This window comes from Lipophrys pholis, assembly GCF_963383615.2.
Source record: "Lipophrys pholis genome assembly, chromosome: 14".
In the NCBI taxonomy this organism is placed as follows: Eukaryota; Metazoa; Chordata; class Actinopteri; order Blenniiformes; family Blenniidae; genus Lipophrys; species Lipophrys pholis.
Genome location: NC_137633.1, coordinates 28322647 through 28343476, shown reverse-complemented (window position 1 = coordinate 28343476; position 20830 = coordinate 28322647). Strand labels below are relative to the sequence as shown.

At 45.1% G+C, this 20830-nt stretch overlaps 1 protein-coding gene across 1 annotated transcript; it reads right to left on the bottom strand.

Moving 5' to 3' along the window:
• Positions 1-1010: 1010 nt before the first annotated feature.
• nsd2 (nuclear receptor binding SET domain protein 2) lies at positions 1011-19332 on the bottom strand (the record flags this gene model as incomplete). Its single annotated transcript, XM_080479660.1, has 20 exons — positions 19079-19332; positions 16967-17598; positions 14366-14531; positions 14083-14249; positions 13103-13336; positions 12361-12544; positions 11227-11339; positions 10791-10883; positions 10576-10702; positions 10299-10490; positions 8927-9106; positions 6795-6951; positions 6509-6711; positions 6206-6309; positions 5857-6126; positions 4690-4806; positions 3646-3787; positions 3453-3559; positions 3180-3375; positions 1011-1276 (listed from the first exon to the last, which is right to left on the bottom strand). The coding sequence occupies exons 2-20, from the start codon at positions 17567-17569 to the stop codon at positions 1011-1013; spliced, it is 3621 nt and encodes a 1206-aa protein (XP_080335786.1). The 5' UTR covers positions 17570-17598; positions 19079-19332.
• Between the last annotated feature and the right edge of the window lie 1498 nt (positions 19333-20830).

Sequence of the window (20830 nt, the reverse complement as noted above, 5' to 3'; positions counted from 1 at the left end):
AAATAATATTCAGTGGAAATCTCCTCATTTTCTGAATTTTAACTTATTTTAATGTTGACAAAAGCTGTCAGATTCTGACCCGTTTTAAATAATTTCTCTTTGAAATGAAGCTAAAGTCAGAATGTTGAGGAACAACGTGACAAAAACAACTCCTCTTCCTTTAACTATGTTTAACAGACTTTACAGGTTTTATTTAAATTGATGAATCTTTATCTTTAACCTCAGATGTTATTTAACCAAACGAGATGAACACTTTAAAGCGTCTTCAGTTTCGACTTCTTAGAAGAGATTTTAGATTTCAGAGGTAAAACCTGAGGGCAGGATTCAGACTGAGGAGAAGAAGAAGAAGGGTTGGGAGTGTTTGGATACGAGCGTCGCGGCTGCGGTTCCTTCATTATCGGCGTGCAGAGCGAGGAAAGACCCGTTAGTGTTCTCAGCCAGTTCAGCACCTTTGTTAAGAAAAACCAATCTAACAGGTCAAACTGAGCTAAAGCCTCAGGAGCTAATCTACAGCTTCACGGGATCTACGCCTACAAACCAAGGCGGCGCCGTCCATAGTGTCTGATGTCACGTCTGGTGAATATAAACTATATATAAAATAACAAGCATCCATTTGGCAGCCTGTGACGTCTCACTCTTCCAGGAATCATAGTTTTGGTCTTTGATATACACGTATACAGATATAGCTATAAAGAGACGCTTCACTTCCACCGTCAGTTACGTCTGAGTGAGAGGAGGAGGAGGAGAGTCGGAGTCGAGCAGGAGGAGGTGGAGCTCGCATCAGTGTGTGTGTGTGTGTGTGTGTGTGTGTGTGTGTGTGTGTGTGTGTGTGTGTGTGTGTGTGTGTGTGTGTGTGTGGTTTGGATCCAGTGGCTGCAGTCGCTCTGCTGCTCGTGTTTTACAGACGCTGACCTTCAGGAGACGAGTGAAGAAACAGACGTGAGCGAGGAGCAGAAGGCGGAGCCTCTCGGTTCAGTCTGGTTTGGTGCTTCGCTGGGTCAAAGGTCACTTCAGGCCTCGGCTGCTTTCCTATTGGAGCTCTTCGTCCGGGCCTTCCTGGAGCCTTTCTGGGGGACGGTGGTGGCGGCGGCGGCGGCCTGCAAGTCTGCGTCCTGCAGATCCTCGTGCTCCGAGCAGCAGAGCTGGCCGGTGGCCGGCCAGACCCGCAGCGCCCCCTCCTGGTGGGCCTTGCAGAAGGAGTTGGGGCAGAGCTGACAGAAGGCCTCAGAGTTTTTCCCACAGACGTCACAGTGATGCCACGGACAGTCCCAGCGACCTGCGAGGGAGGGAGGAGACGCACGATGAGAGAGGGAGGAGACGCACGATGAGAGAGGGAGGAGACGCACGGTGAGGGAGGGAGGAGACGCACGATGAGAGAGGGAGGAGACGCACGATGAGAGAGGGAGGAGACGCACGATGAGAGAGGGAGGAGACGCACGGTGAGGGAGGGAGGAGACGCACGATGAGAGAGGGAGGAGACGCACGATGAGAGAGGGAGGAGACGCACGGCGAGGGAGGGAGTAGACGCACGGTGAGGGAGGGAGGAGACGCACGGCGAGGGAGGGAGGAGACGCACGATGAGAGAGGGAGGAGACACACGATGAGAGAGGGAGGAGACGCACGATGAGAGAGGGAGGAGACGCACGATGAGAGAGGGAGGAGACGCACGATGAGAGAGGGAGGAGACGCACGGCGAGGGAGGGAGTAGACGCACGGTGAGGGAGGGAGGAGACGCACGGTGAGGGAGGGAGGAGACGCACGATGAGAGAGGGAGGAGACGCACGGCGAGAGAGGGAGGAGACGCACGATGAGGGAGGGAGGAGACGCACGGCGAGAGAGGGAGGAGACATGAGAACGTTACAAGTGAAAACATGATTTTAAATAAACACTGAACCCACAGGAAGCGCTGAATTTGCAGAGACGCTATGATACAGTCAGGAGTCAAGGCCACAGGATAACTTTGGACAAACAACAATTCTTCACATTATATTTTCACACATGAACTGAAGGGACGTCTTTTCTGGTTGGCGTTAACCTGTCACTTTTCAAATTGACCAATAGCGTAAAGACCAACCCATTGTCGGGGCCGGCCTGCGCCCAAGAACAATACTGTCGATTCCAGACGACTGTCTGGGAGTTCACTGGGTGGACACCCAGTGAACTCCCAGACCTCTGAGTCTGGTTCTGCAGGTTTCTTCCTGCTAGAGGAGTTTTTCTTTCCACAGTCGCAAATAAATCTGCTGCTCATGTGGATTTGTTGGGTTTTTCTCTTTTCTCATTTAAATGTGTTGTATTTGGTGCTGTATAAATAAAGTTGAATTGAATTTACTTTAATAAATGTGTTTATCTTAAGAAATAGTTTGGACTTTATTATTAACAACCAATCTTAGGATTAAAGGACCGTGAGGAACCAGAAGGCCAAAGGCCGGGTCCAACAAAACCTACCAAGTCCAGAATATGGACTGGGAGTCATGACACCACGGAGGAACCTTTTTCTGATCGTCTCTACTGAGCATGTGCAGAAGAACTTCAGAGAAGTTGTGTTTTCAGTGACTCCGAGATCCGTTGTAGTGTAAACAAACCCCCAAAACACGAGCAAGGTTTTCAGTTTTCACTTGATATTGTCGTGTAAACGGGCGTGAATATTGTGGATTTCAATCAACATGAATGTTTGAGTTAATACTGAAATAATGAGTTGATTAAGTGACTCAATATTTATCTTTCACAAAACTGAAAACGTCTTAACCCCCCCCACAAACCCTGATATTAAAACAACTGGTAATAAATTCTTCTACATAAAGTGATGAAGGACTGCAGAGGTTCTTTTTACTACATTCTGCTGCATCAGTTCAGTAAGCAGACGTCAGCAGCAGTGTAGAGCTGATTGTTTACTGAGAACTCAGTACAGACGGTCCAGGTGGTCAGTACAGACGGTCCAGGTGGTCAGTACAGGTGGTCAGTACAGACGGTCCAGGTGGTCAGTACAGGTGGTCAGTACAGACGGTCCAGGTGGTCAGTAGACGGTCCAGGTGGTCAGTACAGACAGTCCATGTGGTCAGTAGACGGTCCAGGTGGTCAGTACAGACAGTCCAGGTGGTCAGTAGACGGTCCAGGTGGTCAGTAGACGGTCCAGGTGGTCATTACAGACGGTGAGTGGGCCGCCGGCCGGCTGTTCTTACCGAAGGGCCTCTTGGTGAGGTTGAGGCAGGACAGGTGATAAGCTTTAGTGCAGGTCTTCTTGCAGCAGAGGACCAGCTGACCTCCGTCTCCGCAGCGGAAACACTCGTCGTCTGACTTCTTCCCCTCCGTTTTCCTCCTCTTGTGTTTTCTCTTCATCCTCTTGGATTTTGGCTCGGCTGCTTGGCCGTTTGAGTTCTGTGGAGAAGAAGACGTGAACCGTGAGAATCTGGGTTCCTGATCTTGGCCGTTAGTTTCAAACGGGACGGACTCACTTTAGGTCGATCGCCCAGGAAGCCGCTGCAGTTGGGAGCGCCGCAGCGACACACCGTCTTCTCGTTCCCGAGGCAGTCCAGGTTGTAGTTGAAGGTCAGCTCCGTTCCTGCGGGACAATAAGACACGGCAGGGACTCGGTCAGGCGTTAAAAGATCCTCCAGATGCGCCGGTTGAATCCAGAACGGTCCTCACCTGCCGGGATGTCGCAGACGGCGAACAAACCGACCCGAGTGTCTCCATTCACCGTCCACTTCTGCGTCTCACAGTTGGGCTGACAGCTGTGGTTCATGAAGCGAGAGTAGTTTCCTTTTGGACCGGCGTCGATGATCCGGTCCTGAAAGAGTCGGGGGCTGCTCAGTAAACATCTGCACCGACACCGAACAACAGAACTTTACATTTCAACGACCCTGGAGGTTTAAGTCCAACAGCCTCCATGTTCAAGCAGCCGCTTTACTGCTACACTTGCACTAAAAACTTTGTTCCTTCACGTATTTAAAATACAAAGCCATCTGTGTGTCGCTGTAGAAAAGAGGAAACAGAGATCAGCGCAGGATAAAGTGAGCTGCAATAGTTTCTGCAGCTCTTCCAATCACAAACTAAGTCCTGTGTTTTTAATCCCAGCTCCAGATTTAGCCTTACTGCCAGCATTCGCTTCCGCCATTGAGAGAGTGATGTTTCTACAGACCAGGGGGTCAAACTGGTAGTCCAGGGGCACTCAGCACAATGTCATCCTGAGCGGGCCCAACTGGTAAAGTAGCCCCATAATAAACATTGATAATTAAACTTTATTTTCTAAAAAACTAACTTCAGAGAGAATTACTGAAAACCATTTTTCCACTGAGGCTGCAAACTGTGGTGAAGAGAAACCCGGAGGAAGTGACTCTACTGACCTATAATCTGACTTTGTTGTCTTTAATTGACATATATGAACATTAAAGTATCCGGCCGTTTGTCAGGCAGAAGCAGACTGAGGGTTGATTTGTAGTATTGATTCCTGTAACGCTGCACACGACTGTGGTGCAACATTCCCAACGCAATACCAGAGTGTTGATGTGGCTCCCTGTGGGAACAGTGCTGCTGCTGAGCAAACAGCACCTTGGCACACAGCGGAGCAGAACCCCCACCCCCACCCCCCCCCCCCCCCCCCCCCCCCCACCCCCCCCCCCCCCCCCCCCCCCCCCCACCCCACGGAGCAGAACCAGCCCCCTCCTCCGCTCACACCAGCCAGGCACAGACCTTGTCGATGGTGAGCATGTAGAAGTCGGTGATGTTGTTTTCGTGAGCGAACTTGATCCTCGCCCGACACTCCTCCTCGTCGATCAGCTCACCGATGTACTCGTTCACGAACTCGCCCTGTTTGGGCAACACCGCGGTCGTTATCAGAGCAGAGACGAGGGATTTCTGAGTGTCATCTTTTAGATTCTATCCAACTTCACAAAAGTGATTGTGCATTCAAGAGAATTCTAAGCAGTGAATATTAAGAACATTGAGGCAGATCTGGAGGTTTTCCAACAATATAAGTACATCTTGAATCCGTTTCTCCCACCCTGTGGTGGAGGACTCCCTCAAGTGAAGAAAGATAAGAAAGCACCTGAGCTTTATGAGGAGAACTCGGTGAGCGAGTTAGCACCAGCAGGTTTTATAGCAACAGATCAAAGTGACAGCCGTGTTAACACGACTTTCAGTGAAAATATCGGTTTTGTGTTTTGCTTTCAGAAAAGTTTTGCGTTTGTATGGCAACAATCTGAAAAAGATGTGTTTCCACAAAAACAGCAGAAACACTGAAAATGATGTAATTCTCATGTCGGGCCACTAGTAGGTGTTGTTGGTTGTTTTAGTAATGAAAGCTCTTAACAGTAGTGGACAGACCACCAAGATGGATTGTTATCACGGTGACTGTCAAAATAAAACTACCAAGTCCCAGGAGAATCTGGACTGGGAGTCATGACACGATGGAGGAAACGCTCTAATTCTGCATGTGCAGAACAACTCGTTACTACGGCTGTGGTGACCAGGACCAGCATTTCCACCATCTACGTGGAAACAGAGTGTTTTAAAAAGTTGCGTTTCAGTGACTCCGAGCACCGCTGTCGAGTAAACAAACCCTAAGTAACTGTAAACCGCCTAAACAGGCCTTTTTAGAAAATGAATTAAAACGCTTTAAAACCGAGTGATTAACTGCACTACTCTAATAAAAATATCTTATTTATTTCTGTGTATCAAATCTACCTAAAAGTATTTTAGCATTTGTACCCTAAACACATTTAATACAATAATTACAAAGTGTTTACAAATGAAATCAGACCCAGATGTGAGAGAAATTACATATTTGATAATCCTCTCACTTCAGCTTCAGTTTGTTTATTTGCGTGCAAGAGTCGGTAAAGTTTGCGTGGCGCCGACCTTCTTGATGTCCCTCAGCGAGATGAGGCCCCAGCCTTTGCCGGGCGTCTTGATGATCTTTGTTTCGGGGTAGAGTCGTTTGGTGAAGTCCTGGTTGCAGCAGCGCTCGCCGCTGGGACACACCTGAGGGTGACACTCGTACTGCAGCATGCGGTTCAGGCACTCTGATTCGAAGCCACACGGGCGCTCCACCGACGGCTTGCAGTTACACTTGGGGATCTCGGAGATGTCGGCGGTGTAGACCTGAACGCCACCGAAGGGTTTGTTGACCTAAGAGGAGAAAAAGATGCTGAGGATCTACCGGGGAAGGAGACGTGAACTTCGCACATGCAGGTTTTGATCTTCAGACCTTGATGGATTTATACGGGGGAGGTTTCCTGCTGTTCTCTTGTGCTTCCTTTGCTTCTCGTTTCATTTTTATCTCTTTAAATCGAGCTTCAGCCTCTGACACGGCTAAAAAGAAAGAAAGAATGTTTTGTCACCTTTTAGACTTCTAACAGAAAAGAACATTTTGGACCTTTAACTGCAGCATGTTGACTTATGTTATGAATTTTTAGATTCAATCTAATTGAATTAAATCACCCCAAACGGAGTCTCTTGTTTTCTGAGAACTCTGGATAACAGAATCAGAAGTTGAAGTGTAGATTGTCACCATTCTTGAAGAGCTTTCCCAGGACGCTCCTCTGGTTCTTGCTGCCTCGGTCGCCCTCCATGTAGGGGAACACTCGGCCCTGGTGTGTCCAGAAGTAATCCTTGGAGCCGAAGAAGAAGACGGGGAACTCTCCGATCTCGTGTCGAAGGTGCTGGATGTTTGTGGGGATGTTTCTAGGGTGATGGATTTCTGCTGGCCACCACCTTAAAAGGATAATCAGCTGTGAGCGCTTTGGTTTTTGAAACACCAGACAGTAACGAGCGGCGGGATTCATTCCCAGTTTGACCTGTATGTCCCCAGCTTGACCCAGATGATGTCTCTGTACTTGGGCTTCTTTCCGGCTCGGCAGTCGTTGCAGAACCAGCTGCCGTCGGGCATGGCGATGTTCAGGCAGTCGGGGTGGAAGGCGGCAGGACACGACTCGCAGCACAGCAGTTGACCTCCTGCAACACACAGCAACACAAACCTCAGGCCTCATCCAGCTTAGTGGCGTCTCAACATTTATCTGTAGAAACACAACAGGCTTCACCTTTAAAAGCGTCATAAAGTCAAACATAGTTTAGTTATATGTAAAAAAAAAAAACAAAAAAACAAAACTAGATTTAGAACTACTTTTTATCATTTTTCCTTTTCAACTTGTTCGAGCAATTTTGTTTCTTTTGAGCCATTTCTGGTAATTCTAGCCATTTATATTTTTTTCATTTAGCATTAATAAATTTTTTTTGCCGTTTTTATGTATTTCAACCATTTTTAGGCATTTTCCCTATATAAAATTTTAAAAAATAAATAAATAAAGAAAGCAATTTTAGATATTTCAGTAATTTTGGCCGTTCGTCGTCGCATTTTCAAGTGGCTTTAAGCTACTTAAAAAACCAGAACTTAAAAAAACATATTGGCGGAGGTTGCATGGCCTTTTTTTTTTTTGGTCCATTGAAACTGGCTGTGACCTTGGATGCAGTCCTTTTCTGCAATTTCTGTTCAAAATCCCATTTTCTAACTGGTGAAAATTCATTTTTAAATTTCATGGTGTATATTCCCTCAACAATGTTCAGGTTTTAAGTATGTGAGATGTAAAAAAAACCAACCTTTAGTTGTTTCTAAATTGAGTGCGTGAATTAAATAAGGTAAAACTCCTTGTTGAGATATAATTTCCAGAGGAGCCGAAGAGCCACATGTTCATGTTGTGAGTGACTGCCTGCTGTTTCTAGGACAGTCTAAAGAGCACAGATGTGATTGATCGGACCCGTTTCTTATGTGATCTCATTACGATTGGTCATAACGAGGCACACGTCACAATACTGAGACAGAAAAGGAGTTAGATCACATTTAAACAGGGAAATAACCATCACGGAAACCTTCTGTACAGAAGTAGCAGCCACCTGTAGTTTGTGCTTTTGTTTTAAGAACCAACACAGACAGATGGATGCTCCACATGGCAAACGACACAGGACCTCAGACTGGCGGCAAAATATATAAAAATATTAGATCTCAGCAAAAAAGTTAAGAAATATGCAGTAAGACCTGCAGTGTGAGTGCAGTGCAGACTCCTGTCAAACGATACGTGAGGAAAAGGTAAAGCACTCAAAAGAAACTCCACTTGATAAAAGTTCACTGATAAGCACAAAAGTAACAAAACTGCAGTGAAACCTGAACTTCCTTTCTGTGTTTCCGTATCGTCTCGCACATCGACGTGAGGTCAGTAACGTCTCCACCAAACTGTCTGATTTCACTGAAACCACAATCACAGCTGCCGTCATTCAGCATTTCCTCCGATTATGTGTCACAGCGACGTGACGAGTTCCACATTCACCTGAAGCTTTGTGTTGTTAACAAGGCGTCACATTCTAATCTAATGGCGAGGGGGTGAAGGTGCTAAAATTCTTTTAGGTAGATTTGATACACAGAAATAAATAAGATATTTTTATTAGAGTAGTGCAGTTAATCACTTGGTTTTAAAGCGTTTTATTTAATTTTCTAAAAAGGCCTGTTTAGGCGGTTTACAGTTACTTAGGGTTCGTTTACTCGACAGCGGTGCTCGGAGTCACTGAAACACTCTGTTTCCACGTAGATGGTGGAAATGCTGGTCCTGGTCACCACAGCCGTAGGAACGAGTTGTTCTGCACATGCTCCGTAGCTTGACAATTCGAGCGTTTCCTCCATCGTGTCATGACTCCCAGTCCATATTCTCCTGGGACTTGGTAGTTTTATTTTTATTTTTCCCCTTTGGGGAAATTATTTCTTAGCATTGAACCTATCCTGTTCAGGTTTTCAATATTTTTTCATTAACAATATGTCACAGAACCAACAACAACAGGGATACGAAGAAGTGAGAGGGAAACAGCATCCCAACACATGAGAAGGGTTTGCTGCTCCCTGCTCCCGAGCTCCAACAACATCAAGAGTGAAGGTGACTGGAACCTTTGGAGCAGACGAAGCACCAGCTGACGTTGACGTGGCTGTGGTGACTGTAGCCCTTCTTGGCGTGGAAGTGGTTGGTGCAGACGAAGGCGGTGTTGGTGATCATCTCGCTGCCTGCAGCCACACAGAGGTCACCCACGTGGTACGCCACCGGGCATCGCAGGCAACGCATCAACCTGGCTGTAGAGCAGAGAGACGGAGGGATCACACTCAGGGACAGGTCACATTCACACTGTGGGACTCTGCCTGAAGATGGGATGAAACATCATTCTGATTTCAAGCTGAAGTCGCCCACATCACCATTGTGAAGAATGAAACATTTTCAGGTCCAATAGTGCTCAAGACACTGGTGAACCTGCTCTGATACGACTAAGACACATTGACCTCTCAACACAGCAGCCAACTGGTACTGATGCAGCAGACAACAGGCTGAATGATCACACTTTCACCCCCTCACCATTAGATAGAACACTCAGAAAATACTCAGGATGATACATTTTTTTTGCCATTTGTTTTAACTGGTGTGATTATATGTCAGTTTGTTCTTCCTGACAGCCTACGTGCTGGCTTGTTTCATTCTCCAGGAAACACGTTCAACCCAAGACTTTGGAGATTATCGAACACGAGTGCTGCTGCCAACAGGGACAGACTGAGGAGGGTCACAGTATCTCTGGGTTAACTAACTTCTCCTGAATGACATGTCAGAGACCAAGAGCCACAAACATGGCCGTGGTACTACAAAGAGCCAAACAATACATAAAATGAAAATCAACAGACCGATGGACCATTTGCAGAAATGGCAAAATGAGACCAAGAAGAAGACAGGATATTAAGGAGGAAGACATGCGGGGCAGCGCGCGGTAAGACATATTCCTAGGCCTATCTTTCAACCGGCTTATTACAAACACCCTGACAGCTCATTATCCCGACCAACGCAGCTCACTGTTCTGAAGTTACCTTGCAGCTTTGACACATGTACTGTTACCACAACGACTACAGACCACGTGACATGCACAGACTTGACATCATATCCAGGCTGTAGTGTCAGTAAATTTGAGCAAAATACAGAGTTTGTTTATCTGGTGAGAATGCACTGCAAGAATGAACAAATGACCAGATATCTCCAGGTAATACTGATCCCGTGTGAATAGTACTTTAGACCAAACACTGACCCACCTTCTCTGCACCTCAAACTGTTTTAAAGTGACCTGCTGGTATAAATAATAATAATAATAATAATAATAATAATAATAATAAAAAAGCCACAATTAGGAATGGATATCAGGTCAGAGAAAATGTTGGTATGAATGAAGCCTGATCAACAAGTCGGCAGTAAAAGTTGGCCTGGAGTCTTTGTGACTGGGAGCCTTACTTTTGGTGGACTTGTGGGATCCATAGTGGCAGCTCAGGCAGGTGTGCAGTGGGCAGCGAAAGCCTCTGTTGTCAAACACGGTGAGCGGGTTGAGGCGGACGCACGCCTCGTGGTAAAACTTGCCGCAGTGCGGGACGTGGCAGCGGCAAGCTTTTCCTTCAGACTTCTTACAGATGAAACAGGCGTGAGTTCCTGAGGAGAGAAAATAAGAATCATTATAACTCAGGATCAACATCAGATCCGGTCCCAGAACTCTTCAGACGAGTGCCGGCCTCACCTGTGCTGCACTCCTGACACATCAGCTTGTCTTCAGGTTTGAAGGACTGACCCATACAGTGGAGGTGAAACATTCCACAGCACTGACCCTCGCAGGGCACCAGGTCCTCGCTGGGCACTTCACACACCTGCACACACTCCTGCTTCAAACCAGGCTCAACACACTTTAAACATCAAATCCTTCTTTATTTGAGGCTTTAAACCGTTAAAACTCACCTGACACACAAACTCTTTCTGTTTCCGTTCGCCTTTCTTTGTCCCGTCTAAGCTGTCGCTTGGAGATTCCGGACGTCCTTCGCTGCCAGAGCCCTGCAAAAAAAAAAGAAAAAAAAAAAAAAGCACACACAGACACACATTACATGATGTTCCATCTCTCCACCTTTACAGTCACAACTTTTTCCTTTCACATCCGAACACTGACGGGAAAACCTCAAGCTTCGCTGGCATCAGCTTTTGTTCAGTTTGCCATCAATTACATGCAAAGGGAAACACTAAAATCCTCTGCAACAACCACTAAATTAATTAATTGTTAATAAACTTGCATTAATGAGAGGTGGAAACTCATGGTTGGGGCATGAGGGGTGATTTTATATAATTTCTCAGATTCTTTAACTAACAGTGCAACTAAATGAGCGACGGAGCAGAAATGTACCTGTTTTTCAGCAGCTTTGCCTGCTCGGCGTCTCTTTTTTTTAGGCTGTTGATCCTTGTCTGTCGCAGCATCTGTTGGTGGCCTTTTAAGTCTCCTCCTCCGCTCTCTTTTCACTACAAAAGATAAATCAACGCAGGGCGGTCACACTCATTTCAGAGGGAACATTCCATCCAATCCAAAATGACTGCGTGGCTACACGGAGAAAAGTTTATTATGACCATTCATGATGTTTTCTCTTTGTTATTATAACGCAAATCCTTTAATTTTGAATGAAAACTTGCAAAACAAGTTTGAAATATTCAAGAACCATCCATGCAATCTCAACATAAAGCTATACAGTGCACCTTGACCATTGATGGGGTGAAGTAAACATCAGAACTGCTTTGCTCCAAGCTGCTACTGCAGGAACGACCCTAACTAAGGTGCAAATCTTCTTCCTGGAGTTGGAGCTGGAGTTTCTTGGAACCCTTCCACATCATCAGCCGGGATCTCAGGGTCTCGGGTGTTTCGCCACTTAACCTGTACCCCTCGCCTGGGTGGGGTAGCGAAGACTGATTAGTCTTCACTTGCGGAAAGGTTCCAACTGTGGGCTCTCTTCAGCCATAGCCATCTCGAGCTGGACTCGGCTGCTGCTATGTCTTTGGTGGCTTTTTTTAGTTGTTTGGGGCCCAGGCCCATTTTCTGGAGGAAGTGGCACACCGACTTATCAGGGAAACAGCACCTTGACCATTAATTGTATTTTGCAGCATCCCGCATGCATGATTCTAATAATCATTTAATGCTAATGCTACTTCATCAGGAGTAAGTTAGCATCAACCGTTATTGGTCCAAAATGTCTGATGCTGAAAAGTTAAACATATAATGGAGCATAATCAAATGATTTATGACAAAGGGGAACATTTCATTAAAATGGCATTAAAATGTTTCTGCACAAAAATTGATGAAACACCTCAAAAGCCCACACATAATCCAGGACACTTCACTCTAGCTATGGTCGGATTGGACATAATGGACAAATCATGTTGAAGAAGAAGAGTTATGTTTGTAGAGAGGAGCTGTAGTTTGTGTTGGAGGCAGATGATCTGCTGCCCGAAGCAGAAGAACAACGCTGATCTACGAAAGGTTTAAACCAACCTGGAAGTGCTCCCGAACTCTCGCCTGCTGAAGACAGCTTGGGTTTCCTCTTCCTCACAGGGACTCGGGTGTCGTCCTCTACAGATGTGGCCTTCCTCCTCTTCCTCACAGTCTTTGTGAGAGGCTGCAGCGGTTTTTTTCTCCTCTTCTTTGATTGTACGTCCGCTGTAGAGGCTGAACGGTTCTGCAAAGTCAAGGAGCAAAGATCAACATATTGAAAACTTTCTAAACTCCACCACTACTTTCTTTTCTTCCTGTATATGAAGCCAGGATTAGAGATGAGCTTGAATCTCCTGCTGAAGAACATCTGTGTATTCAATGTCTAGAGTTCCCTATTGAAGCAGGAACACATAATAAACTAAAGCTGCAACTTGCTGTTCTGTAGAAAAAAGATAAAAGAATTATACTTTATTATACATTGACTGAACAAAGGTGCAAACTTGACAATTCAAGTGTATTCATTGACATAATTTTATGTTTTCTTCTTCTTATCATTACAAACACGGAGACTACTTTGTTGTATCTATAAAAGTAACAACACTCCTGCACGACCGAGGCCTTCTCTGATTGGCTGAGTGAGTTACCACCTTGAACGTAAATAAATGAGTTTCACTTCAGTGATTTAAAGTATTTCCTCCCAGAGAAAACCATTTGGATGAATCTGCTATCCTCCTGCTTTAACTTCTCTCCAGATGCTCATGTCGTTATCTGGGCTCAAGCACCAACTAGCTGTGAAACCCACCGGTCCGAGGACTCGAGCCGGGCAGAGTCTGGACTCCGTTTCCTCGTCTGGCTCGTGACTCTGCTCGGGCTGCAGCTTCTCCAGGACATGGGCGTTCAGACGGGGCTCGTCCCCTTCATATAGAAAGGTGAATTTATCCAAGCGACTGTCCAGCGACATGCTGAGCGCCTCCTTGGCCTGAGTGATGCCCGTGTTCCACTGAGCCTGGAGTTTACGGGGTTTGGGAGGAGCCGTCTGCACAACAGAGACAGAAAACCACAAGTTACACAATCCACAGCACAGCAGTGACAGAAAAAATGGATTTTCACGACTTTCTGACATTTATAAGGTCAATTAATAGAATAGTGGCCAGAAAGAAGATAGCATTATAAATATTGACCACAATTTCAGCAGCATGTTGGATATAAACGAGTCCAATACTTGGCTTTCCTGCAATTATTCAAGTTTACTACATTGATACACACATTAACGCTTCAGAAATATTAGCTATAAAACACGAGAAGAGCGAACGCATAAATTTTATTTGGAAAAAGACAACTGATAAGGTGAAACAATAACTTAATGTGTGTCTAGGAATGATGATAGTGTCCTGAGTCAGATCCTCTACATCGGGGGTATCAAATTCCTAACTTGATATCAAAGAACTAGAAAAAATCCTGCCGACGGTGTGGCAAAAGAAGCAGAAGAAAAGTAGTCTAAAATAGGAAGTTTGTTTGCATTAGTAGTAAAAAATGCATGTGTATACTTTTGTATATTGTGGAATATAAAGAAAATAAGAGCATGTCTGTAGATGGTTAGTTTACTGAAAGGCTTCATTCAGGTATCTAATAGACGTTGTTACAATGAATAAATGTGCTTTTTCTTTTGTCTGACTCAAACACTGAAGTGGCCCTTCAATGAGACAGCGGCGACCCCGCACTGGCCCCCAGCTCTCGAGTTTGAGGCCCCTGCTCTACACAACAGTGAAAAAGCTTCTTTACCTTTCTGTGGACGAGACGCGACGCCCGCCGTTTGTTCAACTGACTGAGCTCCTGGTACTGATCCACCCCGGTGAAGGACACAATGTTTCTCTCAAACACGTAGCCTCTCTCAGGGGCGTCTCCAAAATACTGAACATGATACAGGAGGCCCAACCTGCTTCTGGGTGCTGGAGAACAGAACCACGAGAGGTCAAACTCAGAAAATACCTCAAGTATTCATATTTAATAACACTGGAATTTTGCATTTCAGCATTTAGGTTAATACATCTAAAGTGTAACTCACATTTCTGTCTGTGTTTGAGGTGATTGTTGAATTCTGGGTCTGTGGTCACCATGCAGGGCCACCAGGGGTACCCCGACACTTTGGTCCACACCAGGTCTCCCACAGAGAAGCGGTTCAGTGCTGAAGACTCTTCTGCGGCCTCCTCTGTGTCCGACATCAGTGCAGGCTGAAGAAGGAAAACTTGGTTAACCAACATGTGAAAACTGGAAATGAGCAGCAGGAACAATCACAGATGGGACACTTCTATTAGTTACACCAGATTTAAAAATGGATAATTATAGAAAAGAGAGGCACCGAGTCAAACTATCTGAAGCTGTGAATGTGAATTCTAATGTTTGTTAAAAGCCTTTACAACAGATGTCCCTGCAATATCAACATGCACGATGGACATGTTTTAAAAGAAGAATTGCCTTTTAACGAAGTTTCAATGGACTGTGCATAACAGGTTTTTAAATACGGAAGAAAAGTGTCATTAATTCACAAACTGTGTAATCAAACTAACAACTACTATTATTTTAAAGAAATTCAAAGACAATAACATCTACATTTGTTTGTGTCAATCGTATCATTATCACAGACATCCTTTTGTTATACATTTTCGCTGAATGTGAATCTAATTGAGCTTAAATTTAGGAAAGATGAGCACAAACAGCACTGTCTAACTTCTAGTCTCTCTGAGTTCATATTTACTGTGCACTAAACCGTTCACATGGGCCATCAATGCATCTCATGGGAGGAAACCTCAACACTTCTATTAAAGAGCAGTGTGATGGTTGAATTCACGTGTAATTCACAGAGGAGATGTTTGAAGGTTAAGAAATGTCACTTATGAGTGGTCAGTTAATGCCTTCAGAAATACTCCCAACATCATCATCATCATGTCATCCCCCAGATCCTGCTGCTCCTTTTGGGTTCACACTAGAATGAACCAGGCACTAGTTTGGAACCAGGGCCAGACTTTCTCTTTCCACTGCCAAAGCCCGGGCCAATCAGCCTGGGTGCTCAGCTGGCCCCACATCATTGTTGGGCCAGAGCGGAAGCTGACATGTCATCAGCTGGGGGCAGAGCTACTGCTGGAGTTGTTATCTACAAGGCGGAAGCGACTCTGAACCGGCTTTCTGAAATCTACAGCAAACACAGCGCCCCGGAGTGGTTCTAGAGAAAAAAATAAATAAATAACACGTGGGGATGACTAAATAAGTCATTCCCTGAAGTTAATAATACGAGGAAACGAGATCATTTAACCCCGATACGGAGCTGGTGGCTCTCGGGAGTGCTGCCGTGCTCCTGCTCTGCCCTGTCAGCTGCACCAGGTTTATAATTTAGAAGCAGTTTTCCATTGTCGTTTTTTTCAGGCTTTTCATAAAGTAAAAGGAGCAGAAATTCACCATGAAATGCCAAAATGTTGAAAAATAAGACCCAAGCCCATTAAGAGTGGCCATAGAGAAAAGTCAATCAATAAATAAATAACGTGTAAATGAGTTTGGGTCTTATTTTTCACCATTCCAACATTCCATAGTGACTTTCTGCTCCTTTCACTTTATTTCTGGACGTGTCTGAATCAAAAGCTTCAACATGGAGGAATGGAGGTGTAGAATGATAGAACGCTGCTCTACAGCCGTTTCCATGGCAACGTAAGTAAACACTCTGATTAAAGTTCTCTTTCACATGAAGCCCTTAAAAGGCTCATTTTATGGCTAAAAAATTAAAGCTTTTCAGTCGTATGTAGTTTGTTTTATAGTTGCTGATGAACCAAAAGTATTGCTTTATTATAAAGAAGTTCTGTGGGTTAGAAAATAATAATGGAGCGTCTCGTAGCGGAGCGCAATGCAGACCTCAGCCTGTGGTCAGAACGCCATACAAGACCTGGAAGTGAAATTAATTACAATGATATTACGATGAAAAGCCTGAAAAAAAAAAGTCAATGGAAAACTGCTTCTAAATTATATATCCAACGCAGCTGACAGGACAGAGCAGGAGCTCTGCAGCAGTTCGAGAGCCACCAGCTCCGCCATCGCGGATTAAATGATCTCGTTCCCACGTATTAATAACTAGAGGGAACGACTTATTGTATGATTCCCATGCGTTGTTATTATTTTGCTCTATAACCACGCCGGAGCTCCGTGTTTGCAGTAGATTTCAGAAAGCCGGTTCAGTGTCTCTTCCGCCTCGTAGGTAGTGATAACTCCAGTGATAACTTTGCCCCCACCTGATGACGTGTCAGGCCCCGCAACGAAGTGGGGGGCCAGCTTAGCACCCGTTTAGCCCCTGATAGGCCGGGGCTTTTGCAGTGGAAAGACAAAGAACTGGTGCTAAATCTGGCCCTAGCTCCGAACTAGCACCTGGTTGTTTCTGGTGATAAAGCCTGCACTGAATTCTTAAGTGACCCATTGTACCACCTTGTGGTGTAAAGCAGTATTACATTGAGGCAGATGGGGATAGCTGGTTTGCCGACTAACTTTAACACAGACATGAAAATAATGCCATGGTTGCTATTTCATCACGACCTGAGGTTTATTTCAATGCTGGACAGTAAAAGTGTCTTATTGAGCCTTTAAAGAAGTCAAATATTTTTCAGGATAATGAAAATTAAAGTGAAACCTCGTCAGCGGCTCCAGGTTTGTCTACAGCATCAGTGTGGTCGAGTGGCTCCACAGGGGCAACGGTGGAGCTGCAATCCTTCTGTGGTTTTAGTTGGTGAGGTCTCCCTCTCCGGTTCTTTGTCTTCTGCGTGTCGTCGGATCCGGACAGAATTCCTTCGCTGGATGCGTCCAAACTGGTGCCGTTAGCACAACAGGGCTCAAGCAGCGGCTGCTGGACCACCTGGGGTATCGTCACTTTGAGTTCGGGTTCGGTGTGAGGGGGGCAGTTGTGTTGGTGGGTGCCATTTGAAGCAGGCGCCTCGGCACCCTTCAGCATAGGCGGCTCTGGTGGACAGAGCTTAGGCAGTGTGTCTTGGTCGCCGTTCAGGACCAGGGAGGTGAGGTCTTTGAGTCTTTCGTGGTTGTGGCCAGCCATCTTCTGAAGAACGCTGTCCTGTAGTGTGGCAGCCACCTGCGCTGCGGCTTTGTCCATCAGCAGAGCCGGGTCGCTGATCATATCGCCCCGACCGGTCTGTATACTCAGGGACTCCGGCAACTGCTTCATGCTGATGGGGTTGGCTGGTTCAGGCATCGAAGGCAGGGAGCTACCTATGTTGTCCATACCATCTAATCCCCTCCAGGCTCACCGAGCTGCAAAACACACACACACACACACACACACACACACACACACACACACACACACACACACACACACACACACACACACACACACACACACACACACACACACACACACACACACACACACACACACACACACACACACACACACACACACACACACACACACACACACACACACACACACAAAATGAAGCTCATGCAGAAAATATAAATGCTGTGCAGCTCTTCAATGTCAAAAATGGCATTCTGGGATATGAATCCTAGGAGCATAGCGGTATACAACTTACAAAATGGCCTTCAACAACAAGGCTGGGAGGCGATACTGAAAACTGCACCTGTCGCAGAAAGAGCTATCCGCCTAGGTTTACTGTAAAGTACAGAGAAAATAATCTCCAAAGACCTGAAGCGCCTCTGCAAAAAATCCCAATGCCACAGTGAAATCTGGACCCGCACGGTGATGTGAGGGGGATCAGGTCAGATCCGGTCTGCGTTACATCCATGCAGGCGAACAAAAACCTCTGTGCGGCTGTGGACGCTCCTCACCGCGGAGCTCCAGAGTTACACCGGGAGCGGAGCAACACTCTGCGGGGAGGCGGTGTGGAGGAAGCAGCCTGCAGCCTCCTTCATGCACTCAGTGCCCGGCGAGTGGGAGGCGATGTGCCGCGTAACCACCGCGTTATTACCGGCTGGAAAAGCCGCGGAAATGGAAGCAGCTGACAAGTCGGAGCAACGCGACAGGGCAGCGGATAATTACTGGTCGACAATGTGTCCCAGCTGGGCTGCGAACCCGCAGGTTTACTGTGTTAATATTACGCGAAATAAATGTTACAATGGCGTAAAAAGTGAGGGAGTAGCAAAGTCAAAGTTATCCCGTACTGCGCCAGCTCCATCTTTAAGAACGTGGAGGCTAACAACTTTAGCCAAAGGTTACTACAGTGTCACTCGACAGAGAGGATGCGTCTATTCTCTGGAGCTGAAGCCACGATGTAGGGAATGTCGTGGATTCACACCGGGGACAAACGGAGAAGCTTTATTTACCCCCAAACCGCGTCTGAATCGCGGCTGTAGTCAGCCATTACATTACAATACATTACATTATGCCGGAATCCAGCAAATAGACAAAGTCACCACACAAAACACAAAATGCACTCAACCTACCCGCTAACAAATCAAAGCAAACACACGATTAAACAAGCGGATGAACCGCTGAGCCATCACGGGCGCTTGTTCGACTTGTTTTTCTATTGTTTCACAGAAATACTGAATTTGTAGGCGCCATGACAGCTCCTTTCAAAAAGGCTAGCAGCGTTAGCCGAGGCTCACTAGCCTCCCCTTCAAAGTGGACGGGGACGTTAGCACAGTGGGCTAGCTAGCGGCTATCAGGCGAGTCCTGCTAAAATGGAAGGTCGGAGCCGAACAACGGCACTTTCCCTTGAAACCCCCGCGCTGACAATACCATGAAAGAGCATCTTTGACCGGTTACCTGTTCGGTCTCCCGTCGGTGTTTAAAGGGAGTAAACGTCCGTATTCATTCTGCAAAACGGAGGATTTCATTCAAGTCAAATCAAAAGCTTGCGGGAAACTCAAACTCTCCGGCCGACCAGCGCGAAAAATGCTCACTCCTGATTGGTCGACAGCGCAGAGAAGATCCGATCGGTCCTTTCAAAAAACCAACCGTAGGAAGCGCGTGAGACCGGCGGGACCGAGCCACTCACAGCCCTTCACACTCACCACTGCACGGAGCACCTCTGCACACACAAACTCCACTGCACGGGGGTCCTCCGCACGGAACACTGCTGCACTGAGTTCAACACACACTTCAGCATGGATCCTCCACTGCATGAAGACCTGGACACACAGCTGGACCAACGAAGAGCTAAAAACCATCAAGCAAACAAACTTGTGGAGGTGGAGGATGCTCTTTATTTCTCCATCCTGAGGTCGAAAGTTGAAATTTTGACGCTCAAAGATTTTTATTCCAAATTAAAATTGAGAATGAAATACTTGGTATATAATCTCGAGATAAACGTAGAAAATAATGTTCCAACAAGTTAGAAATTGAACAAAAATAGTCTCCCATATCCTGATATTATTAGAAATTGAATTCAAAGTGTAAGTTACAAAGTTAAAATGTCGAATAAACTCAAAACTTTTAGTGTCGAGCCTTTTTTACTTATTTGATTATTTTGTATCATCTCATTGTAAACATTGGTTCAGAAAACAATTCTGAAATGGTGAAATTACTGCTCTAACTATAAATAATAAATATTTTTTCATTCCTATGAAGTTTGTATACTTCTAATAGTTTAAAACTTAAGATACCTACAAGAGTGTTAACAGAGTTTTTGTACAGCACAGCTGCGGTACCACCTGCTGACAGGAGGGGGCGGAAACATTCTCAAACATTCATGTCTGGTAATGCAGCTAAATACAATTTAATAATAATAATCTTGATGCTTTTTTAAATAGAATGCAGTCAGAAAACTGGTTCAATGTCTTTAAAACGAGGCAATATCAAAACAGCCAGAACAAGAATGAATAAGAAATATCTAGATGTAATATTGAGATGATGTAAAATAGAATTTATATTATAGTGGTCTAATGGGACATTCATTATAATGATGGTGATAACAATCTAATAACAACTACCAAAATATACAAAACAACCCCTCGAAAAAAATTAAGATTAAAGAAAAATTATGAAAACATGGAAAATGGCAAAAAATAGATAAAAGAAACTGAAATGAGCGCTAATTACAAAAGTAAACAGAACAATATCAAAGAGAACAATGAGTGAAATGCAGACAGACCTAATAATGAATAAAAACTGTCAAAGAGATGACAAATGAAATAGAAATGGAAATTTGGCATTAAAGGCACAAACCAGACATCATCTCTTCTTTTGATTGAATGTTTGAGGCACTGTTTCATCCGTGATTGAAAACTATTCTGTCTCTTTGTCACCTTTGTTTAAACTTTTCAATTATGGTCACTCAACTGTTAAAATAGTCAAGATACCTGTTCTCATTTTATTTAGTCTGTCTTTGTCTTTTTTTTAAACCTGAGATTAGTTATTTCATTGTGTGTTTTGTGTGTTTTATATCTAGGTCTTTATTAGAGAAGATTACCTTTTTTTTTTTTTAATTTCCCTTTGGAATTAATAAAGAATTTCTATTTCCTTCAGGATGGATGAAGCATACATTTTTATGAATCCATGAATCTATGATTATAAACT